This window comes from Equus przewalskii, chromosome 3, assembly GCF_037783145.1.
Source record: "Equus przewalskii isolate Varuska chromosome 3, EquPr2, whole genome shotgun sequence".
NCBI classification, from domain to species: Eukaryota; Metazoa; Chordata; class Mammalia; order Perissodactyla; family Equidae; genus Equus; species Equus przewalskii.
Window position 1 is genome coordinate 54,533,449 of NC_091833.1, and position 17,353 is coordinate 54,550,801.

Genomic DNA, 17,353 nt, shown 5'->3' on the forward strand with positions numbered 1-17,353 from the left:
GAGCAGAGGCTATGCTTGCCCTGTTTGTAGAGTGTATTCAGCAGATTCAAACTGCGACTCCTTGATCTAGGTGTGTACATCTTGTCCTGGGTTCAAGTGATTCCAACTTAAATCTCAAGTAAACTTTTTGTTTGCCTTTTAGAAGTACTCTAGTTTTTTCTGCAGTTATTGCTTCACAAAGGCTGAATTCAGTGAGGATCCAGTATTTCAGTGTTACCTGAAACACACTGGGAAGCTCCTGAGACGGCGGAATTCTTGCTGGCATGGACACTGAGAGACAGTATTGCTTCCTTGCAGTCCTTTGGGCCAGTCTAGCACAGCACCCATATACAACCTTCAGTCCCTTAAACATTAAATTCTTACCTATCATGGTGGAGTAAAAGTTTGATTTTTCTCCTTCTTAAATAATTTCACACATCAGCAAGAGGTTTCAGGAAATAATATATTTTTTAAACCAGGAGTCCTTACTTTTTTTTTTTTTTTAAAGATTAGCACCTGAGCTAATGTCTGTTGCCCGTCCTTTTTTTTTTTTCTCCCCAGAGCCCCCCAGTACATAGTTGTATATTGTAGTTGTGAGTGCCTCTGGTTGTGCTATGTGGGACGCTGCCTCAATATGGCCTGATGAGTGGTGCCATGTCTGCGCCTAGAATCCAAACTGGCAAAACTGGCCCTGCCGAAGAGGAGCGCATGAACTTAACCACTCAGCCACAGGGCTGGCTCCAGGAAGAGTTTTTATGTCAGAGATGAAATGGGATGGTGGGGAGAAGAGACTTAACTCCTTGGAAGCACACCTAGTTTGCCCTAAAGCCCTGAACCTAGCAAATGGGAAATATGTAGTATTTTGTCATTCAATAATCCAACCAGCAATTAGTCTACTATACGTGCCTAGGTCTACGTGTGGGTGTGTGTGTGCACATGTGTGTAGGGTAGGGAGGATATGCAGAACACATTACCTTCATTCTCCAGGAACTCATGGTCTAGTACAATTGCATATTTAAAATAAGTAAGGATAAAGGGCTGTGAGATCAGATGATTAACTCTGCCTCAGGGAGTCTGGGAAGGCTTCGCAGTAGTAACATTTGATTGTGGTTTTGAAGGATGAACAGGAGTTTACTCAGCAAATGAGGAATGTTAAAAGAGCTAGGGGTGAAGTTAAGTGAGTTCTAAGAGGAACATCGGGTGGATGTAGGAGCTTAAGATACAGAGATTTAGACCACAATAAGTGGGGATATGAGCATATGGCATCATACATACTTATGTAGCATATAGTAAAGGTGTTATCTTTAAAATCATTCCTAGGTTTTCTGGAATTTTTAATAGAAATTCTGAGAAGTCCAGAAGCTACTGGGTTACATGTGAATTACAATGAACATTTTGGGAAAGCCTATTACTAAAAGTGGGCACGTCTAAAGCTGTCTTAAGAGCAAAACGATCCTCTCTTGAAGACGGAGAAGATTCAAGAGACCTCCCTTCAGGTGATCTTCTTTTTAGTTGTCTCTAAATTAGAATATTTGGTTTGAGCACCGTACCCACTCTCTCCGTGGCTACTATTTTGACACGTAGAGACATACCCGGAAGTCACTATTACTTGATCTAAGATGTACATTCTTGGCATTGCGTGTGCGTGATCTGCTTAACACAGGATTTTGGTAAGATCACATTTTTAAGACATTTACAGAACATGATCTGTATTCTTGAGTTTTAATTATTCTGTAATGCAAACTCTGCTAGCTTAATAGTAAAAAATGAGATACTTTTAATCTTCCCTTGAGATTTTTGGATAGCGTTCAATGAACAAATTCACTTAATTACATATTCGAAGACAAGTATTTAAACTCTTCAGAGTTCTTTGCCATATTTTGCACTACTCTTTGCTTCCTCAGTGTTTGGGCACACACTAAACAAGTAAATAATTATTTGCTGACTAAAGAAGTACTTAAAAACTTGATTTTCTCCTGGGTGTACTGCAGGAAGCCGCCAATCCCAAAGCCCGAATAACCCCGTTTCCAGCCCCAAGGCTTCTGGGATTCCTAACAAGTCTGTTACGGAACTTTACTGTTATGCTGCATGAAAAGCCTACCGGTGTTTTAAAAAAACCAAACCCCACAACACAACAAACTCAAAAACCTTGTAAGGATGATCCACACATTTATATATTCTATTTAGGACAAGCACCTAAAAACATTAAATGAAATGAACCCCTGGTTGACCTAACACACTTCCCAACTGTTCGTATTTTCAAAGAATCGCGGCAGGTTTTAGGATCTTCACATAAAGCAAGCAAAACAAAACAATCCCTGCTCCTTAAAATATGCAAGTTATCTCCCTCTTTTGACGAAAAACTTCAGGAGAAAAGCAGGCAAGCAAAAATCTTACTTGGAAAGCAAATCTTAAAAGCAGCCCTAACCGTCAGCGGCCTCGGCCTGCTCGCCTGGGGCTGGGCAGCGCGGCGGCGGCAGCCGGGGAGACCTCAATGTCACCGGGTCGCGGGGCAACTACGCGGGCGGAGGAGGTGCGGCAGTCCGCGCCCGCCCGCAGCTCAACGCGACGCCTCGCACCCGGGACGGCGAGCCAGGCCCCCGCCGGCGCCGCGCTGGCCGAGCCGGAGGCACGGGGTCGCCTCCGTTCTACGTCTGGGAGCTTCGAGGACACACGGAGCCGCGAGTAGGCGCCTCCCCTCCCCGACCCAACGCCGCAAGCGCGCAGGGAAGAGTGGCCCTCCCGGAGACGCCACCACAGCAGGGCCCGTCGCCGCCGCTCCCACTCCCAGCTAGGGCGCGGGGATGGGGTGGGTGGGGGAGCCGCCTCCAAGAACCCTCGGCTGGGCGGGGACAGAGGAAGGCGCCCCTCTAGCCGCGCCTTCGAACCAGCGCTCCTTGTTCTCGATGGTCCCCGCGCGGCCGTGTTAGTGAACGCCATTTCCGGTTCCTTTTAAAGGCCCCAGGCTGTGCGGCGCAGCGCGTGAGAGGAAGGTATAAGAGGGAGTGAGAGGGCGGGACCGAGGAGGAAGGGGGGGGGGGGGGTGAAAAAACTAGCGGTGGAGGGGGCGGAGGAGGCGCAAAGGGCGCGCTCGCACGTCACGTGACCGGGACGCGCCGTTCTTCCGTCGGCCATTTTAGGTGGTCCGCGGCGGCGCCATTAAAGCGAGGAGGAGGCAAGAGCGGCCGCCGCTGCTCCTTATTCTTTTTTAGTGCAGCCGGAGAGAGTGGGAGTGCGCGCCGCGCGAGAGTGGGAGGCCAGGGGAGCAGGCAGAGCGAGGCGCAGGAGCCTTTGCAGCCACGCGCGCCTTCTCCGGCTTGTGTGCTTCGCGCGGTAGAGCGGGCGCGCGGCAGCGGCGGGGATTACTTTGCTGCTAGTTTCGGTTCGCAGCAGCGGCGGGTGTCGTCTCGGCGGCGGCGGAGGCAGTAGCACTATGTCGGAGGAGCAGTTCGGCGGGGACGGGGCGGCGGCGGCGGCAACGGCGGCGGTAGGCGGCTCGGCGGGCGAGCAGGAGGGAGCCATGGTGGCGGCGGCGCAGGGGGCAGCGGCGGCGGCGGGAAGCGGAGCCGGGACCGGGGGCGGAACCGCGGCCGGAGGCACCGAAGGGGGCAGCGCCGAGTCGGAGGGGGCGAAGATCGACGCCAGTAAGAACGAGGAGGATGAAGGGTGAGTAAGGGGCGGCCCGGGATAGTCAGGCCCAACTAGTCCCCCCTCCCCCTCCCATCCCCCGCCATTAGGCCTCGTTCCCGCTCTCCGCCCGCCCTCCAGGACCCCCTGTAGCCTCCTCGCACTGTCGGCCGCGTGTCTACGTTGGGCTCCCCGGGGCTTTCGTTGCCTTCTCTCCCTGCCTGCTCCTCGCCCCCTCCCCCATCACACACGTTTCCACCTTTAGCCGTCACCATGCTGCTCCCCGGCCCGCCCTCCTTCCCTCCCTCGCCGTGGGTCTCCTCCCACCGACTTAGCCGCCAGGATTTTTTCCCGCCTGTCGAGGGGTACCTTTTTTCTTTCCCCGCTGTCCCCTCCCTTCTCGGTTTTCTAAAGTCCCGGGCATAAAAACGCAGACAGACACAAAAGCTTTTATGCTTGGACTACTGAGGTTTATTTGGTGCTTCTCACTCCACATCCCGCGACGATGCGATTCTTTATAAGCACATGCTCCGGGGGACGTGTGGGCTGTCCACTTCTGCTGCTCCCGCCTCGGCTTCAGGCCGAATGTTTTCTAGTATTTTGAATAAGTTTCGCCTCGATCTCTTCGTTTTCCCACTGTACACTGTTGCACAACGGCTTGTTTACCTAGTCCCTATTTCACAGCCTACGGAACAAATTGGGACTGGTGAAATTCCCCGAATCGCCTGTGGGTACGTCGGTTGTGCCCCACGGGCTTTCGCTAAGTTTCTTGTCGGCGGGGCCTGCACTTGACTGGAGCTGTTCCTGCCTCGGGCTTGCCGCCTGCCCTTCCCCCACCCCGCCGAGTTATTCCAGCCGCGCACACTTTTCGCGCTCTCAGCTATAGGGTTCCCCAACTGTTCGTACAGGTTGTACTCCGACCTTACTTTTCCTGTGAAGTTTCCATTTTTTTACAAAACCGTTTTTTCCTCTCCCGGTGCCCAGGATCCTATTTTGGTCTCTCTTGATTTCTCCTTTCCGCTCTCTTATCCCCTGTTATAGGAGGCCCACCAGCCGCCTTTCCTAAAATAAACAAATCCTGTATTATGCTGTGGCACGATTGTTTTTCTGCACGTTTTTAAATACTAACTTGCCTCCTTCAATTTGACTAAGTTATCTGTCACTTAAAGCTGCCTTTAATATATTAGAATGCAGCATTTGGGAGCGGGAGCGTACGTAATACAGGAGTTAGCAGGAGGGACTAAATCAGGGTTCTTGGTTGGGTTTTCTTATTCCCGTTACAGACTGCTGATCCTGGGTTAACGGTTCCATTCCTTTTTGTAATGAGGGAAGGTGTGTGTGTGGTTTTTTTTCACTGTAACAAGGAGAAAGGTGTTGGTGGAGAGTAAAAGCAATAAAATGTCGCTTTAACACAGTATTAGAAAACATGATTTCCATGATTCGGAAAAAGCATAAGATTTGCAGGGGGGAGAGAGAAGCACTTTGGAATATAGAATTTAATAATCTCAGCCCAGGCAGGCTGTTTTGCTGATTGTGCTGGCTTTGGGAGAGTGGAGGTGGGATGGGAAACTAGTTTTTCTTAATTAATCAGTTATCTTGAAACTTTTATGTATAGCTTAATGTCAAAAAGGAATATGTTAAATATTTGGGAACGTAAGCCTTGGACATTTTGGTTTTTGTCTTCTGAATTCTGTTATTTGGACAGAGGCACCAAAATGATAAATTGTATATCTTGCTGTTTGGGGCAGGCTTTTTGTTAGTCTTGATTTTTCTAATCACAAAGCTAGCTGCCTTTGTAGTTATCTACTGTTGAACTGAAGTGTAAATGAATTAAAGTTTTTAACCCTAACAATGTCAAAAACTAAAACTAGAATTTTGATTGGTTGCTGTACCGGTTGTTAATTCCCTAGCCATTCAAACTCCTCCCCACGACACTCTGAAGCAGCGACGGCACAGCGGGAAGAATGGTAAAACTTTTAAATTTTATTTCTGTATTATAAAGGTTTCAGTAGTCATAACATGTAGAGGCTGTGTATTGGTTAGTTGCCCATTGATCCCCAGGAAATTCTAGACATTAGTACAGTAGGGTATTCTTGTACCTGGGATATAAAACCTTTTTAGGCATTGTGCGTGATCTTTGGGCAAAATTGATGCCATTACATGGTTTTTGGTCTGTGGTAATGCATGTAGTTGTGGTTTGGCCAATTAAAGCTTAATATGATTAGTAATATTTTTACATCTGGGCAAGGAAAAATAGTACTTTTAATTTCAAATTTGATTTGTTTTTAAGATGAAAAATATTTTTGTTGGAATTCTAAGTTTAATGCTAAATATGAAGGTAACTTGATATAAAATTGTGTGTGTTTGAAATGTCTTGCATGTTATACTGAAATATTCTGGACATGTCAAAAGTAAAACAGTTTTAGTAGTGTTGTGTATATGTATTGTGCAAAAATGTATCTTTTGTCACCAACCGTGTTTGTAAATAAAACTAATAAGATTTGGATATGTACTAGTCTGAGGTTGGCTGATGTGGCTTTCCACTACAGCGCTTATCAGATATTTTGTTTTCAGTGTGATGTGGCTGGAATGTTAATTACAGCTGGTTGACATGTATTCACAATTGCATGACTTCTCTTTGGAAGGCTGGTAGATTATCTTTATTCCTCTCCTTCCTTTTCCTTAAATGTCCATCTTCTACCTTTAGAATTATATTTGAGTTTTCCAGGAGTTTGTGTCCATCACCACTGGAGTTTAGAGGGCCAATAATTTGCAAATAGTTGACATATCTGTACAAATTATTTTCTGTTTTAAGAGCCCAGTTGGGATAACCTTTAAATTTTACACGAGCTTTACTTGCGACTATATTCTCATACACTGAAAACTCTCCAGTTTTATATTGCAAGTAAAGCAGACTGGAAACAGTATGCAAAAGAGAAAAGCAAAAAAAAAGAGACTGGGGTCAGAGTTCGACATTCAGAATAAAAAGGTTTTTGATGAAAATTATCCCCTCTATTTGCCACTGTGATAGTTCAGTTTCACTGCTAGTTACTGGTGGCAAACTAAAGAAAGATTAAACTATAACTGTACTTGACTTTTCTACTCCATTACATATTTCAAATCTTATGTAAGCAACTATCTTCAGTAATTTGAAAGGATCATAAACTTAGGTTTGAAGGTCACTTGACTCTTGTAAGAATTATACTTGGCCCTCCTACCTAATACTTTAACTTTACAAGTTTTTTGAGTGACCTCTTTAGTAAAAATGGACAATTAAATACTCAACAGTTAATGTACATTTTAGATTATGATCAGTTGTCATCCACTTAAAATAGGGGTTTACTGAGGTCACTTTAAGTTAAGGAAGTTTACAATTAAATAATGTTCTCAAAGTCTAATATTTGACTTTTTAAAATTATCGCCCAATTGCTCAGCCTCATCCTGTTACAGATAACTGTTTTTCTTTTTGAACAAAAAGACTCTCAAGACCTTTAAACTTCTTTGATTTCTGTGCGCTTGCCACCCTATCTATTCCTTTCTCTATCTTAATTTGACGGATATTGGGTAACAGTTTCTTAGCATTCTTAATAGTTTGGATAATAGTGGTTACCAGATATAAAATGATCTGTATTTAATTTCTTAAACACGTTTCTGCATTGCTTTTCTTTTCACAATTCTGACGAGAATAAAGTGGTTACAATTTCATCCTAAAAATATTTTAAAAATCAATTTGTTATAGACTTAAAGTTGTATTTTAATTTGAATATAAGAATAAACAGCTGTTTTGAGGAGGACATGCCTGTTATACCTCTAGTGGATGTTTCCACAGTTTCCTGTGGACCTTTGGAGTAATTATTCATTTCCATAGTAAAATACCTTCCTGAGTTCACCTCTTTTTAATCTTTCCAACTTTAACATCCCTAGTTTTTACTTATAAGCTATTGCACTGGAATTTCCCATTATGGGTGTAGATTCATTTTGTTCTCTACAGAGCTGCAGTTCTTTTTAGGTTAGGAGTTTAAAATTACTTAGTGCCTGGCAAAATATACATGCCATGTAGCAAGCTACCTGGAGGCAGAGTTTTTAAGTAAAATCTCATGATTATTGGAAAACTATAATGTGTTAGCTTTCAGACAATTTTACAAGGTAGGTACGTTGACTTGCCTGCATTGGATTGGGCAGGAAACAAAATAGTCCCATTCAGTTATGAGCCAAAGTATAGCAATACTTTTAACAGGACAATTGATCTAGTCCTTTAAGCATCAGTGTGTGTAAGCTTAAGTATGATTCTTTTTTGGGAATTTTGTGAATTCTGCTATAGATTGTCTCCTAATTTTTAAGAAATGGGCCTACGCATGTTTCTGATTTAAATATTTGAGATTATAATCTATACCCTAGTGCTTCTGGGGCATTCTGAACATTGTTTGCTTTGTAAAACAAGTAACTCTTCGAGCAGCCTCATGCCAGATTTTGTTGGCCTTTGATTCAGTAAAGTTGGGTTTACTGTAAAGTTGAGACCCTGAGTAGAAGGGTCTGAATTTTAGCATTTTTTGGAACCTTTGACAAGTTTCCACTGTTAAAATTGCAGAAGTTGTTGCTCCCAAATCCTGAGATGAAGAACATGTAAGGGAAGAGTGTTACATTCTTTTCATTTCAAATTCTTATCTATTATGAAAGATACTAAAAATCACCTGACCTTTTGGGTTTGGAATTGGAGGATATCATTGAAGTTTTTCAGTGCTGCTTTTTGACGTAAATATACTTGCCTTAAGACTGGGGGATTTTTCCTCAAGTCATGTGGCCCCTTCTGTAAACTAAATGTATATTTACTGTGTATTTTTCATATTGCCCAGATATTCTGTCATCTGTAAGGCTGCCCTAATATAAGAAAGCTTTGAATCTACTATTGTCATGTGTGATTTATGGCCAACGAGGAGGAGGGTTGGTTTTAGCTTTCAAGTGATACATGCCATACTTGAAAGCATTTTCAAAAGGAATAGAATAGTAACTTTTTTCCTATTCCACTTAAAGTTGTCCACCACGAGTGTGTGCAGATTCACAAATGTAGTGAAACATAACTTCTGTTAGTCCAAGTTTTATTTGACTTTAGTTTTGCTTCAACGTTTTAGTAGATAGGGCACTGAACTGGATGCTGGAAGCGTGGGATCTGTTTCTGTTACTTCACTCCCAACAGTGTGGTCTCAGGTAATATAACATGTTTGTTACTTGGTTTGCTGATCTCTGTGTTGGAAACAATGCTCACCACAGGAAGATTGACTACATAGCCTGCTTTCATAGCTTGTGTGTATTTATCCCGTGCCTTAATAGTTGATACTACCAGTGATTTACTCCTGTGGAGTAAAGGTAAGCATGTTTTAGTTTCTGGAGTATTATATTGCACATTGGAACTAGACATTTAAGACTATTTGGGGGTGGGGTGGGGAGACTTGTGTTAACTGGCAGTGTTTGGCCAATAATCAAGGTGATAGTTTTAAGTATTGGGTTATGTTCTGTGAACTCCTGCTTATCTAGACTTGAAACTACCACAAAGCCCAAACAGCTCGGAAATTCCCCCACTCCTTTAGTCTTGTGAGAAAGATGGGTGAAATTGTGAGAAAGATAGGTGAAAAAGTATCAGCAAATATGCTCAAAAAGCAACCAACAAATGGTGTCATGGAATGAATCTACTATAGTTTTTCCCTTATACTATTAAAAGCTAATGTGATTTTAAAGCGTTGCAAGGTTCTAAAATTTCATCAAGAAAGGAAAAATGTATTTTCTGAGTTTAGTGTTGATATCTAAAATGATTTCCAGTAGAAAACTTTATAGAATTGTGCATGTGTAGTAATCTCAGTTAACCAGAACCTTAACCTCTAGGTTAAGGAAACACCATTCCTTAACTTCTAGGTAGATGGGAGTTTACCTTATAAAGCTGATTGAAAGTTTATTTTAAAAGTAAAAATAGAAGATGTCATTCCTGCATTGGAGTGACATGAAAAAGGAGAGATTTTGGGTTAAACATTTAAAGTTTATTAAAAAACTGTTGTGTTTAATTTATTAGCTATTATGTTTTCAACTTAGTTACTTTTGGTCATTTAGGGTCAATCTAAAGTATGAAGTAAAGAGATTTAATATACTAGGCTACAGGAATTAATCTTTTTTAATGATTTGTTAAAAGTTTGTCAAACTCTTTCCAAAGGTATTTTTTATACAGATTCTAAAATGATTACCCTACCACGTGATACTGTATAGTTGGAAAAAGTAAACTCCTTCCCCCCTTATAGGTAACTAGTGACTTAATTTTAAGATAGATCCATAATCTCAAAGGAAAAATAGTCATTTATGTGTTGATGAGATTTCATTATACTTAATGTCATTTTAGGATTTTTAAAGGAATAATTACAAAGGTGAAATACCAGAAAATTTATTTGCATGAAGATTATTGGTATACTTGATTAACATTACTCTAAAAGGTGACAGTGATTGGGTAGTCATGTTACATACTTGAAATGTATATCAGATTGATATTTTCTTGTATCTTTTAAACTGTCAGAACTTGTTATGGAACCACATACTGGAGATCATGAATTGTTAGGAAGTGTATGAAAGTTATAGAATACTTCTTTTTGTTCCTATTCCAAAATTAGAAGGAAATGTAATAGTGTTTATCATTTTACTTTGAATGAGGTGTTTCACAGTGAAGGTTTGTTAGGGGAAGTATCTTTAAATAAAATACTTCTGTTGACTTTGGAGTGTTAAACTTAGTGACTTCAATAGTACAGGGAATAAGTTTTCCTGGATGGGAAAAAATAGTATTTAATTAGGACATTTTCCACCAGCCAGCACTGTTCATATGTATTGCCTTTTATGTGTTGAAATTATTCCTTACTAAAATTACTGGCATTCATGTAGACTACAGACAAGTCATCAAGATGATTTTGGAATTACGTTTCATTTAAGAGTCTTAGAAACCCAGCTTCCAGTGTGTATATCTTTTACATGGAATATTAAAATAATTTCTGGGTTACTTTAAGTCTGTAGTGTTGAAAATAATCTTAAGATCCATTTATATGAAACTCATCCTGGCCTTTCCTCCTTAATGTTGGAAATTTCATATAGCCCATGTAGATTTTAAAAAGTTAAGCCACTGAGTAAATGAAGTTGCTTTATTAAATTATATTTAGATTGTGCTCTACCCCTTCTAAATAATTTACTTTTGTGAGCACTTAGGATGGGTCAGACTATGTTCCCTTTAAGTGTGTTTGTTCATGTAATCCTCACTGGAGATACATGAGCTAGGCTCTTAGTTCTCTTTTTTACAGATGTGGAAACAATCTTGGAATTTCTTTTTTTTTCCTTAGGGTCATCCTATTAGTAGGTCGTAAAGGTAGGATTTAAACCTAGGCAGTTTGGTTTACTGCCTCTAAAATTTACTTTCTCTAAAAGACAAAGTCCCACAAAGCAGCCAAAATTCCTAAATGACACCGCATAGCATTTGGATAGTAATCTGCACTGAGTTGTGTAACTTTATGCCTGTCATTTAATTACATAATATGGTGTAAATTAATAACTGTAAAAGCAAGGAGATTTCAATTGTTGAGTAAATGGTTTAAATTGAATACTGTTGCCTTTGGGGTGCTAAATAGCTTATGGATAGGATTAAGAAGTTAAACTTTGTTAATAATACTGTAGTTGAAGTCCTACATTTTAATTGGAATTATTGATTCACTTATAACTAAGGATCAAATTTTAAACTTAGATTGCAGCATTAGCGGCCCGTTTTTGTTGATACTTGACCAAGTCTCATGATGTAGTTTTAACTTGGCTGCTTAGGATGTTTCTGAAGTTCTGTCTCTGCATTATAAAGTGTTTGCACATCTTGACAGGAGTGGGAGTGACAGCAACTTGAAAGTCAGTCTTTTGTATTCAAGTCTGCAGAGGTAATCTGGACGGACAATAGGTATTGTGCTTTAAGCAAGATACTGCAATATAAAATATAGAAAACTTAAGTTGGTATCATTTTATACCACCTCATAATTTCAGGGAGAGCATGTCAGAGTGCTGGTGTTCTAGAGAGGCTAAAGTAAGTTCCTGTTTATCCAGAATTAAGATAAGACCTTTTCTTACTGTACTGTACCGTTGTATCTTGGTTTGCCTGCTGTGTAAAGAGGGAATGGATTTAGTATGTTCCATTTAGGAGAGGTGGAATGGATTTAGTATGTTCCATTTAGTAAAGATGGAATGGATTTGGTGCAGTGTGTGTTCATTGTAGTATGTTCACCTGTCTGGTTATCAGTTGTACAGCACCCTTATTACAGAAGGAAAAGAAAGTGCTTTTGGGCTGTCAAAGTGGTGCATTTCTCTCGAAGAAGAGTCACTTAGGCTCTTGCTCAGAGAATACTTTTTTTCATATAAAATTTGAAAAGTTTGAGTGCTGGTTACCTACCCTACCCAATGGAAGGGGGAGGCATTTTAGAACAGCAACTGGTGATTAATCAGGCAAAAATGAAAATAGAACTTTTTAAAAAGCTAAGAAATGAAATGCAGTTAGTGTATTAATAAATGGCTCTGTAATTTCAGAAGACCCTATGGGCATGCAACAGTAGCTTAATATATTAGTGGTGAATGACCCTTAGAGTGTTAAATCATGGTTAATGTATTTCGTTAAGAAGGCGGAAGTGTGTGTGATAGGTTGTAGAGAAAATTAATTCCAAATAATTGAAGGGTGAAAAACAACTGGAGAGAGATTAGGGAAGGATAGCAGTGCTTTAAGGAGGGTGGGATATTTGGCTCCTCATTCTCTAAAGGTGCTGGATAGCTGAAGTTTTACTATGTATTTTGCTCTAATTTTTTGAGAAATAGTAATTGTATGGAATCTGTATAAATTACAGTTGACCAGAATATTTAATGTTCTGGATAAATGGGATTTGATTGTTATTTTAGGAAGGCTAGCATCTTCAGTGACCTTTTAGCTCTAAGATAGGCACATTTAACAACTCTACTAAAGGCTATGTTAAAGGTGGGACGTTTCTTTAGAGAGCACTTTATTGGGCCACTTGATGAATTAGTATGCTTAATCTACTATTTAAGAAAACTGACTTCCTGTGCTGTGAAAAACATTCGGGGCTTGTGAATAATTGCAGAACATGCCTCATTCTTGGTGTTATAGTTTACTTCTTTCTAATGGTTTTCTGTTTCTTAGTTTTAAGTTAAGAACACTTGACCCAATATAAACATTGCCTTGCCTAAATAAAGTCAAAACTTGCTCTGTCTCAATATCTGAGAAACAGACCAGACTGCCACAAAATTTTCCTTCCTTTCAGCTTTACCTTTTTAAAATAACACTTTTGTTATTCTCTTCAGGAGGTTAAAATAATTTCAAACTGTTAAGTTATTGATGGAAAATTTCTGTAATAATCACGTTAGTGGTAATTTAATAGTTAAATTTCAACTTTATTGAAGTTTCTGTTCTACAACTTGCCATGGATATCTGAGCAAGAGATCATTTTTTTATACTCAGTTCTCTTTCTCTTTAAAAACATAGCCGTGTCCTCCTCACCTTGAAAGGGTAAATATTGGTAATGGACTTTCATCTATGAAGGAAGTGCTCTGGATCTTGAGGTTAAAAATAAAGTGTTTAAGGCAATTTACGTGCCTAGGATTGGATATTAGAAGGTGCATTATTTGAATAAAAGAAAATGTAATTTTGAAAATACCTCAACTTTTTTTCATGGAATTGGCAATAAAGATTAAAAGTAACTATACAACATTATGGGTGTTTTTGTTAAGTTCATTTGATTATAAAATACAAAAATAGTTAATAAAGGTTACTTCAAGCATGGAAATTTTGTTAGAGGAAGTCCTGAAGTTAACATATAAATGGCCCAGCTCTAGAATACATGGACAAGTTGAAAACCTAATCTGAGATGGGAAGCACAGTATATGCTTAAAGAAAGACTTTTTTTGCATTACAAGTTATTTTGTCATTAGAAGTAAAAACAAGTCTGGTAGGAGAGTGAGTAAGATCAGTAACACCTCAGTTAATCTGGCATCTTTAGGGAGAAGCAGAAGCAAGATCTTATTCTAGGGACAAAATTGGCCTTGTTGCAAAAATTGGCTTTGGTGGCAATATCATAAAAGCCCACAAGATGGAGATGTTTTCTGCTTTAATTTCTTTCTGGGAGCTGAAACTTAGAACAGCATCTCTATCCCTACCCCTGACCCACCCCAGTTAAAAGATGAGAAATCGTTGAGCAAGCATGGTTTTATTACCAGGGTGAAATTTTTAGCCCTCACATAACAAATTCTGACAGTTTACCCTTAAAATAAAAATCTCCAGTCCTGTCTTTTTAAAGGGTAGGAGGTATATGTTTACTCTTTTTGGGGGGGTGGGTGCAAAGGGGGCAGATACAAAAAGGGTCACAGAGCTGCCAGATCTGAGCTTTATGGCCTTTTGCTGTAAGAAAAAAACAGTTTCACCCTAAGGGGTTTTTTTGGAGTATATATTTTTGGTCTTAAAGTGTCTTGGTGGTTTCCACTTACTACCTGTCACTTTCAGCATTTTAAAGATTTAAATAATTTACTGCTGGTTAACTGAGGTTCTACTGTAAATAAATCATCTAGGTTACTTAGTGGATTGTGCTTCAGTGGACGATTCTTTTTGTTCACTAAATTGTTTACGTGATTACTTTTTTTTGTTAAGGACTCTTAGCACATCAAAAAACTGCTTAGAACTTAATTGTGAGACTATGATTTTGCATTTTATGTGCTAAGAGTGGTTAATGAGAGAACTGTTAAATAGACAGGAGCTTCAGTATAGACACATGCTGGTTGCTGTGATCACTGGGGACTGCATGGCCTTTTTACAAGTTTAATGAAGATTTGGAAGGGAAATTCGAGGCTAAGATTCTGTATTTTGCTATTACCAGTATTTAACTTGTAATTTAAGAAAGACTTAAGGTACAATATTTTTACTTTGGGGATACATTTATCTTTTTGGCAAGTCAAAAGACTTAATCTGCTGCTTGCTCACTATTTTGTAATTATGCAGGCACAGCAGTGATAAGCAAAACTTTCCAAAACTGGAATAAGATTTTCTTAATATGTGGTTATATAGGAAGAATACCATTTTAATATGCTGCCCAGTAAAATTGGTGCAGTTTGGAAAAGGTAGTATTATGTGGATACTTAAGGCAAAGTGTATTTTATTTTACTTTTTAGTATGTTAATATTGCTTTTTGTCTTTACAGGAAAATGTTTATAGGAGGCCTTAGCTGGGACACTACAAAGAAAGATCTGAAGGACTACTTCTCCAAATTTGGTGAAGTTGTAGACTGCACTCTGAAGTTAGATCCTATCACAGGGCGATCAAGGGGTTTTGGCTTTGTGCTATTTAAAGAGTCGGAGAGTGTAGATAAGGTAGTGTGTTATGTGTTCTGATCAGTTAATAAAAAAAAGCGGGTAGTTTGATACAATTAATTTGCCCATTATTTGTGATTTCCCATTTTGCAATTATACAAAGGAGGAGATACAGTTCTTGCCAACACATTTTATGAAGAGAGTGTCAGATTCAAGAATTGTTTACTGAGTACCTTCTGTGTGCCAGGCTCTACTAAATTAAAATTAACTTAAAAAATAATTGAGACTTAAAGACACCTAGCTAAAAGGGTGTTGTGATGAGTTCACAGAAGTACAGATTTTGAAATTTGCTAGGCAAGAGACTTTTGACTGAATCATTTTAGTCTTGGGCTGAGGAGAAGTAGCAATCATATTTGTATTGCTGACAGTTAAAGATGTGATGGTTTTTTATTAATTGATTAAATTTGTATCTCCCCGCCGTACCCATTCTTCCTGACCTTTAAGGTTAAACACTAGTATATATTAGCTGATGTCACATCACCACAATTTGACAATGTAATTGTGAGCCAGTCAACATATGCCTGGCATTAACTACATTTATTGAACTATAACTATTTTTGTAAATAGACTCTGAACTTTAAGATATACATATTTAAAATGAAAACTTCAATTTCCTTAGGTCATGGATCAGAAAGAACATAAATTGAATGGGAAGGTGATTGATCCTAAAAGGGCCAAAGCCATGAAAACAAAAGAGCCTGTTAAAAAAATTTTTGTTGGTGGCCTTTCTCCAGATACACCTGAAGAGAAAATAAGGGAGTACTTTGGTGGTTTTGGTGAGGTATGTGGTAATGTTTTGACCCAATTTTTGTCAAAATTAGTGTGAATATCATTGTCACATTATGGATTTTTCACTGAGTTTTTCAAAGTTTTAAAGTTTGAACAGATTATGTGATTAGTTTTTAAATAAGGATATGTAAATACTTTATTAGTAGATCTTTGAAGGTTAAATGATTGCATTTTCTCATTTACTGAGGCACTACTGTATGCATAGCATTGCTGGCCACAGGGTACACAAAGATGAAATAGACATTTCTTATCTCAAGAAATTTACCAGATTAGTAAAATAAATAAAAAATGCATAAGGAAGAAATCCAGATTCTATTACCTGAGATATAGAAGGAAGTGGTTCATTTGAGAGTAGGAAAGGAATGAATTAAGAATAGAGTGTAATATGCCTTCTCAATTTTAACATGTGTATTTGCAAATTTTATAAGCCTAATTAGAGACAGTGGAAATAGTGAGATAGAGGTTTCCTTTTATGAATTAATGATTTAAAGCTAAGATGAGAAATTTGTGGCCTTGGGTCCCAGACACAGCCTGCAGACATCTTTTACTTTATTCAAACAGAATAAATGTTTTGTTGTTAGTATTTAGGAATTAAGATATTTCCCACAAAAGTGGGTATCTAGTTTTTCTTAAATATTCGCAAGAGCAGCAATATTGGAACTGCCTTCTTGCATGCCAACAGCTGTCTAAGACAAGTAGCAGCTTCCAGCTTTTGATGGTCCTATGTTCTGCAGTTTTCGCTGGTCCTCACCACTCCTTATTTTCTCTCATGCAGTCACTTACTCTGTTGCTTAAAATTGAATGTTTCTTTCTGCTTGTTTTTGGTGAGCATTTGAGTTTGTGACCTTTGAATTAGGTAGCAAATGTCATTGCCCTTTGCAGCTTGTTTTTATAAAGAGGTTTCAAGACTTTTTAGGTGGAGTTGATAGTCCAATTTGAAGAAGTCTTTAAAAAGATGAGAATAAGCAGAGCAGAATAGAGCTTGAGGGCCTAATATATGCTTATTTTGTGCTTTTATTCCCACTAAACTTGTGCTCTTATTGTCAATAACATGTATGCTAAGGTATTAAAACTTATTTTTTGGTATCAGGTGGAATCCATAGAGCTCCCCATGGACAACAAGACCAATAAGAGGCGTGGATTCTGCTTTATTACTTTTAAGGAAGAGGAACCAGTGAAGAAGATAATGGAAAAGAAATACCACAATGTTGGTCTTAGTAAAGTAAGTTAAGCATCCGTTTACTTGTAGAGAAAACTAGCTGTACTTGTAGAGAGTTTTTAATCATCTAGCTTTCTTTAAAGGCTTCAATTTGCATGCTTGTGCTTTAAAGACCTCTCATTGGCTCCTTATTGATCAGTCATTGATCAGCTTTTTTTGCTTTTATTGGGGAGCATGGGGGGAAACATTTGTTTTTAGGTGAATTTTTGTGTAGGCTTACCAAAAGATATTTTTTAAGGACCTGACAAAGTAGCATGTAGTAATATATTTCAAGCAAATACTTCTTGGATGTCATCAGAAGTGGTTATTTCTCTAAGTGCT

At 39.2% G+C, this 17,353-nt stretch overlaps 1 protein-coding gene across 7 annotated transcripts in view; it reads left to right on the forward strand.

Moving 5' to 3' along the window:
* Positions 1-2,359: 2,359 nt before the first annotated feature.
* Positions 2,360-17,353, forward strand: part of HNRNPD (heterogeneous nuclear ribonucleoprotein D) — an 18,201-nt gene continuing 3,207 nt past the window's right edge. For 4 of the 7 annotated variants that reach the window (XR_011538640.1, XR_011538641.1, XM_070614546.1 and 1 more), the window contains exons 1-5: positions 2,360-3,645; positions 5,517-5,573; positions 14,856-15,024; positions 15,644-15,805; positions 16,904-17,035. Coding sequence is in view for 4 of the 7 variants with exons in the window: in XM_070614546.1 (XP_070470647.1) it covers positions 3,413-3,645; positions 5,517-5,573; positions 14,856-15,024; positions 15,644-15,805; positions 16,904-17,035 (753 nt within the window). In the remaining 3 variants the exon portion in view is untranslated. The remainder of the gene's footprint in view (positions 3,646-5,516; positions 5,574-14,855; positions 15,025-15,643; positions 15,806-16,903; positions 17,036-17,353) is intronic. The other 3 variants (XR_011538643.1, XM_070614547.1, XM_070614549.1) reach the window with 1 other exon arrangement.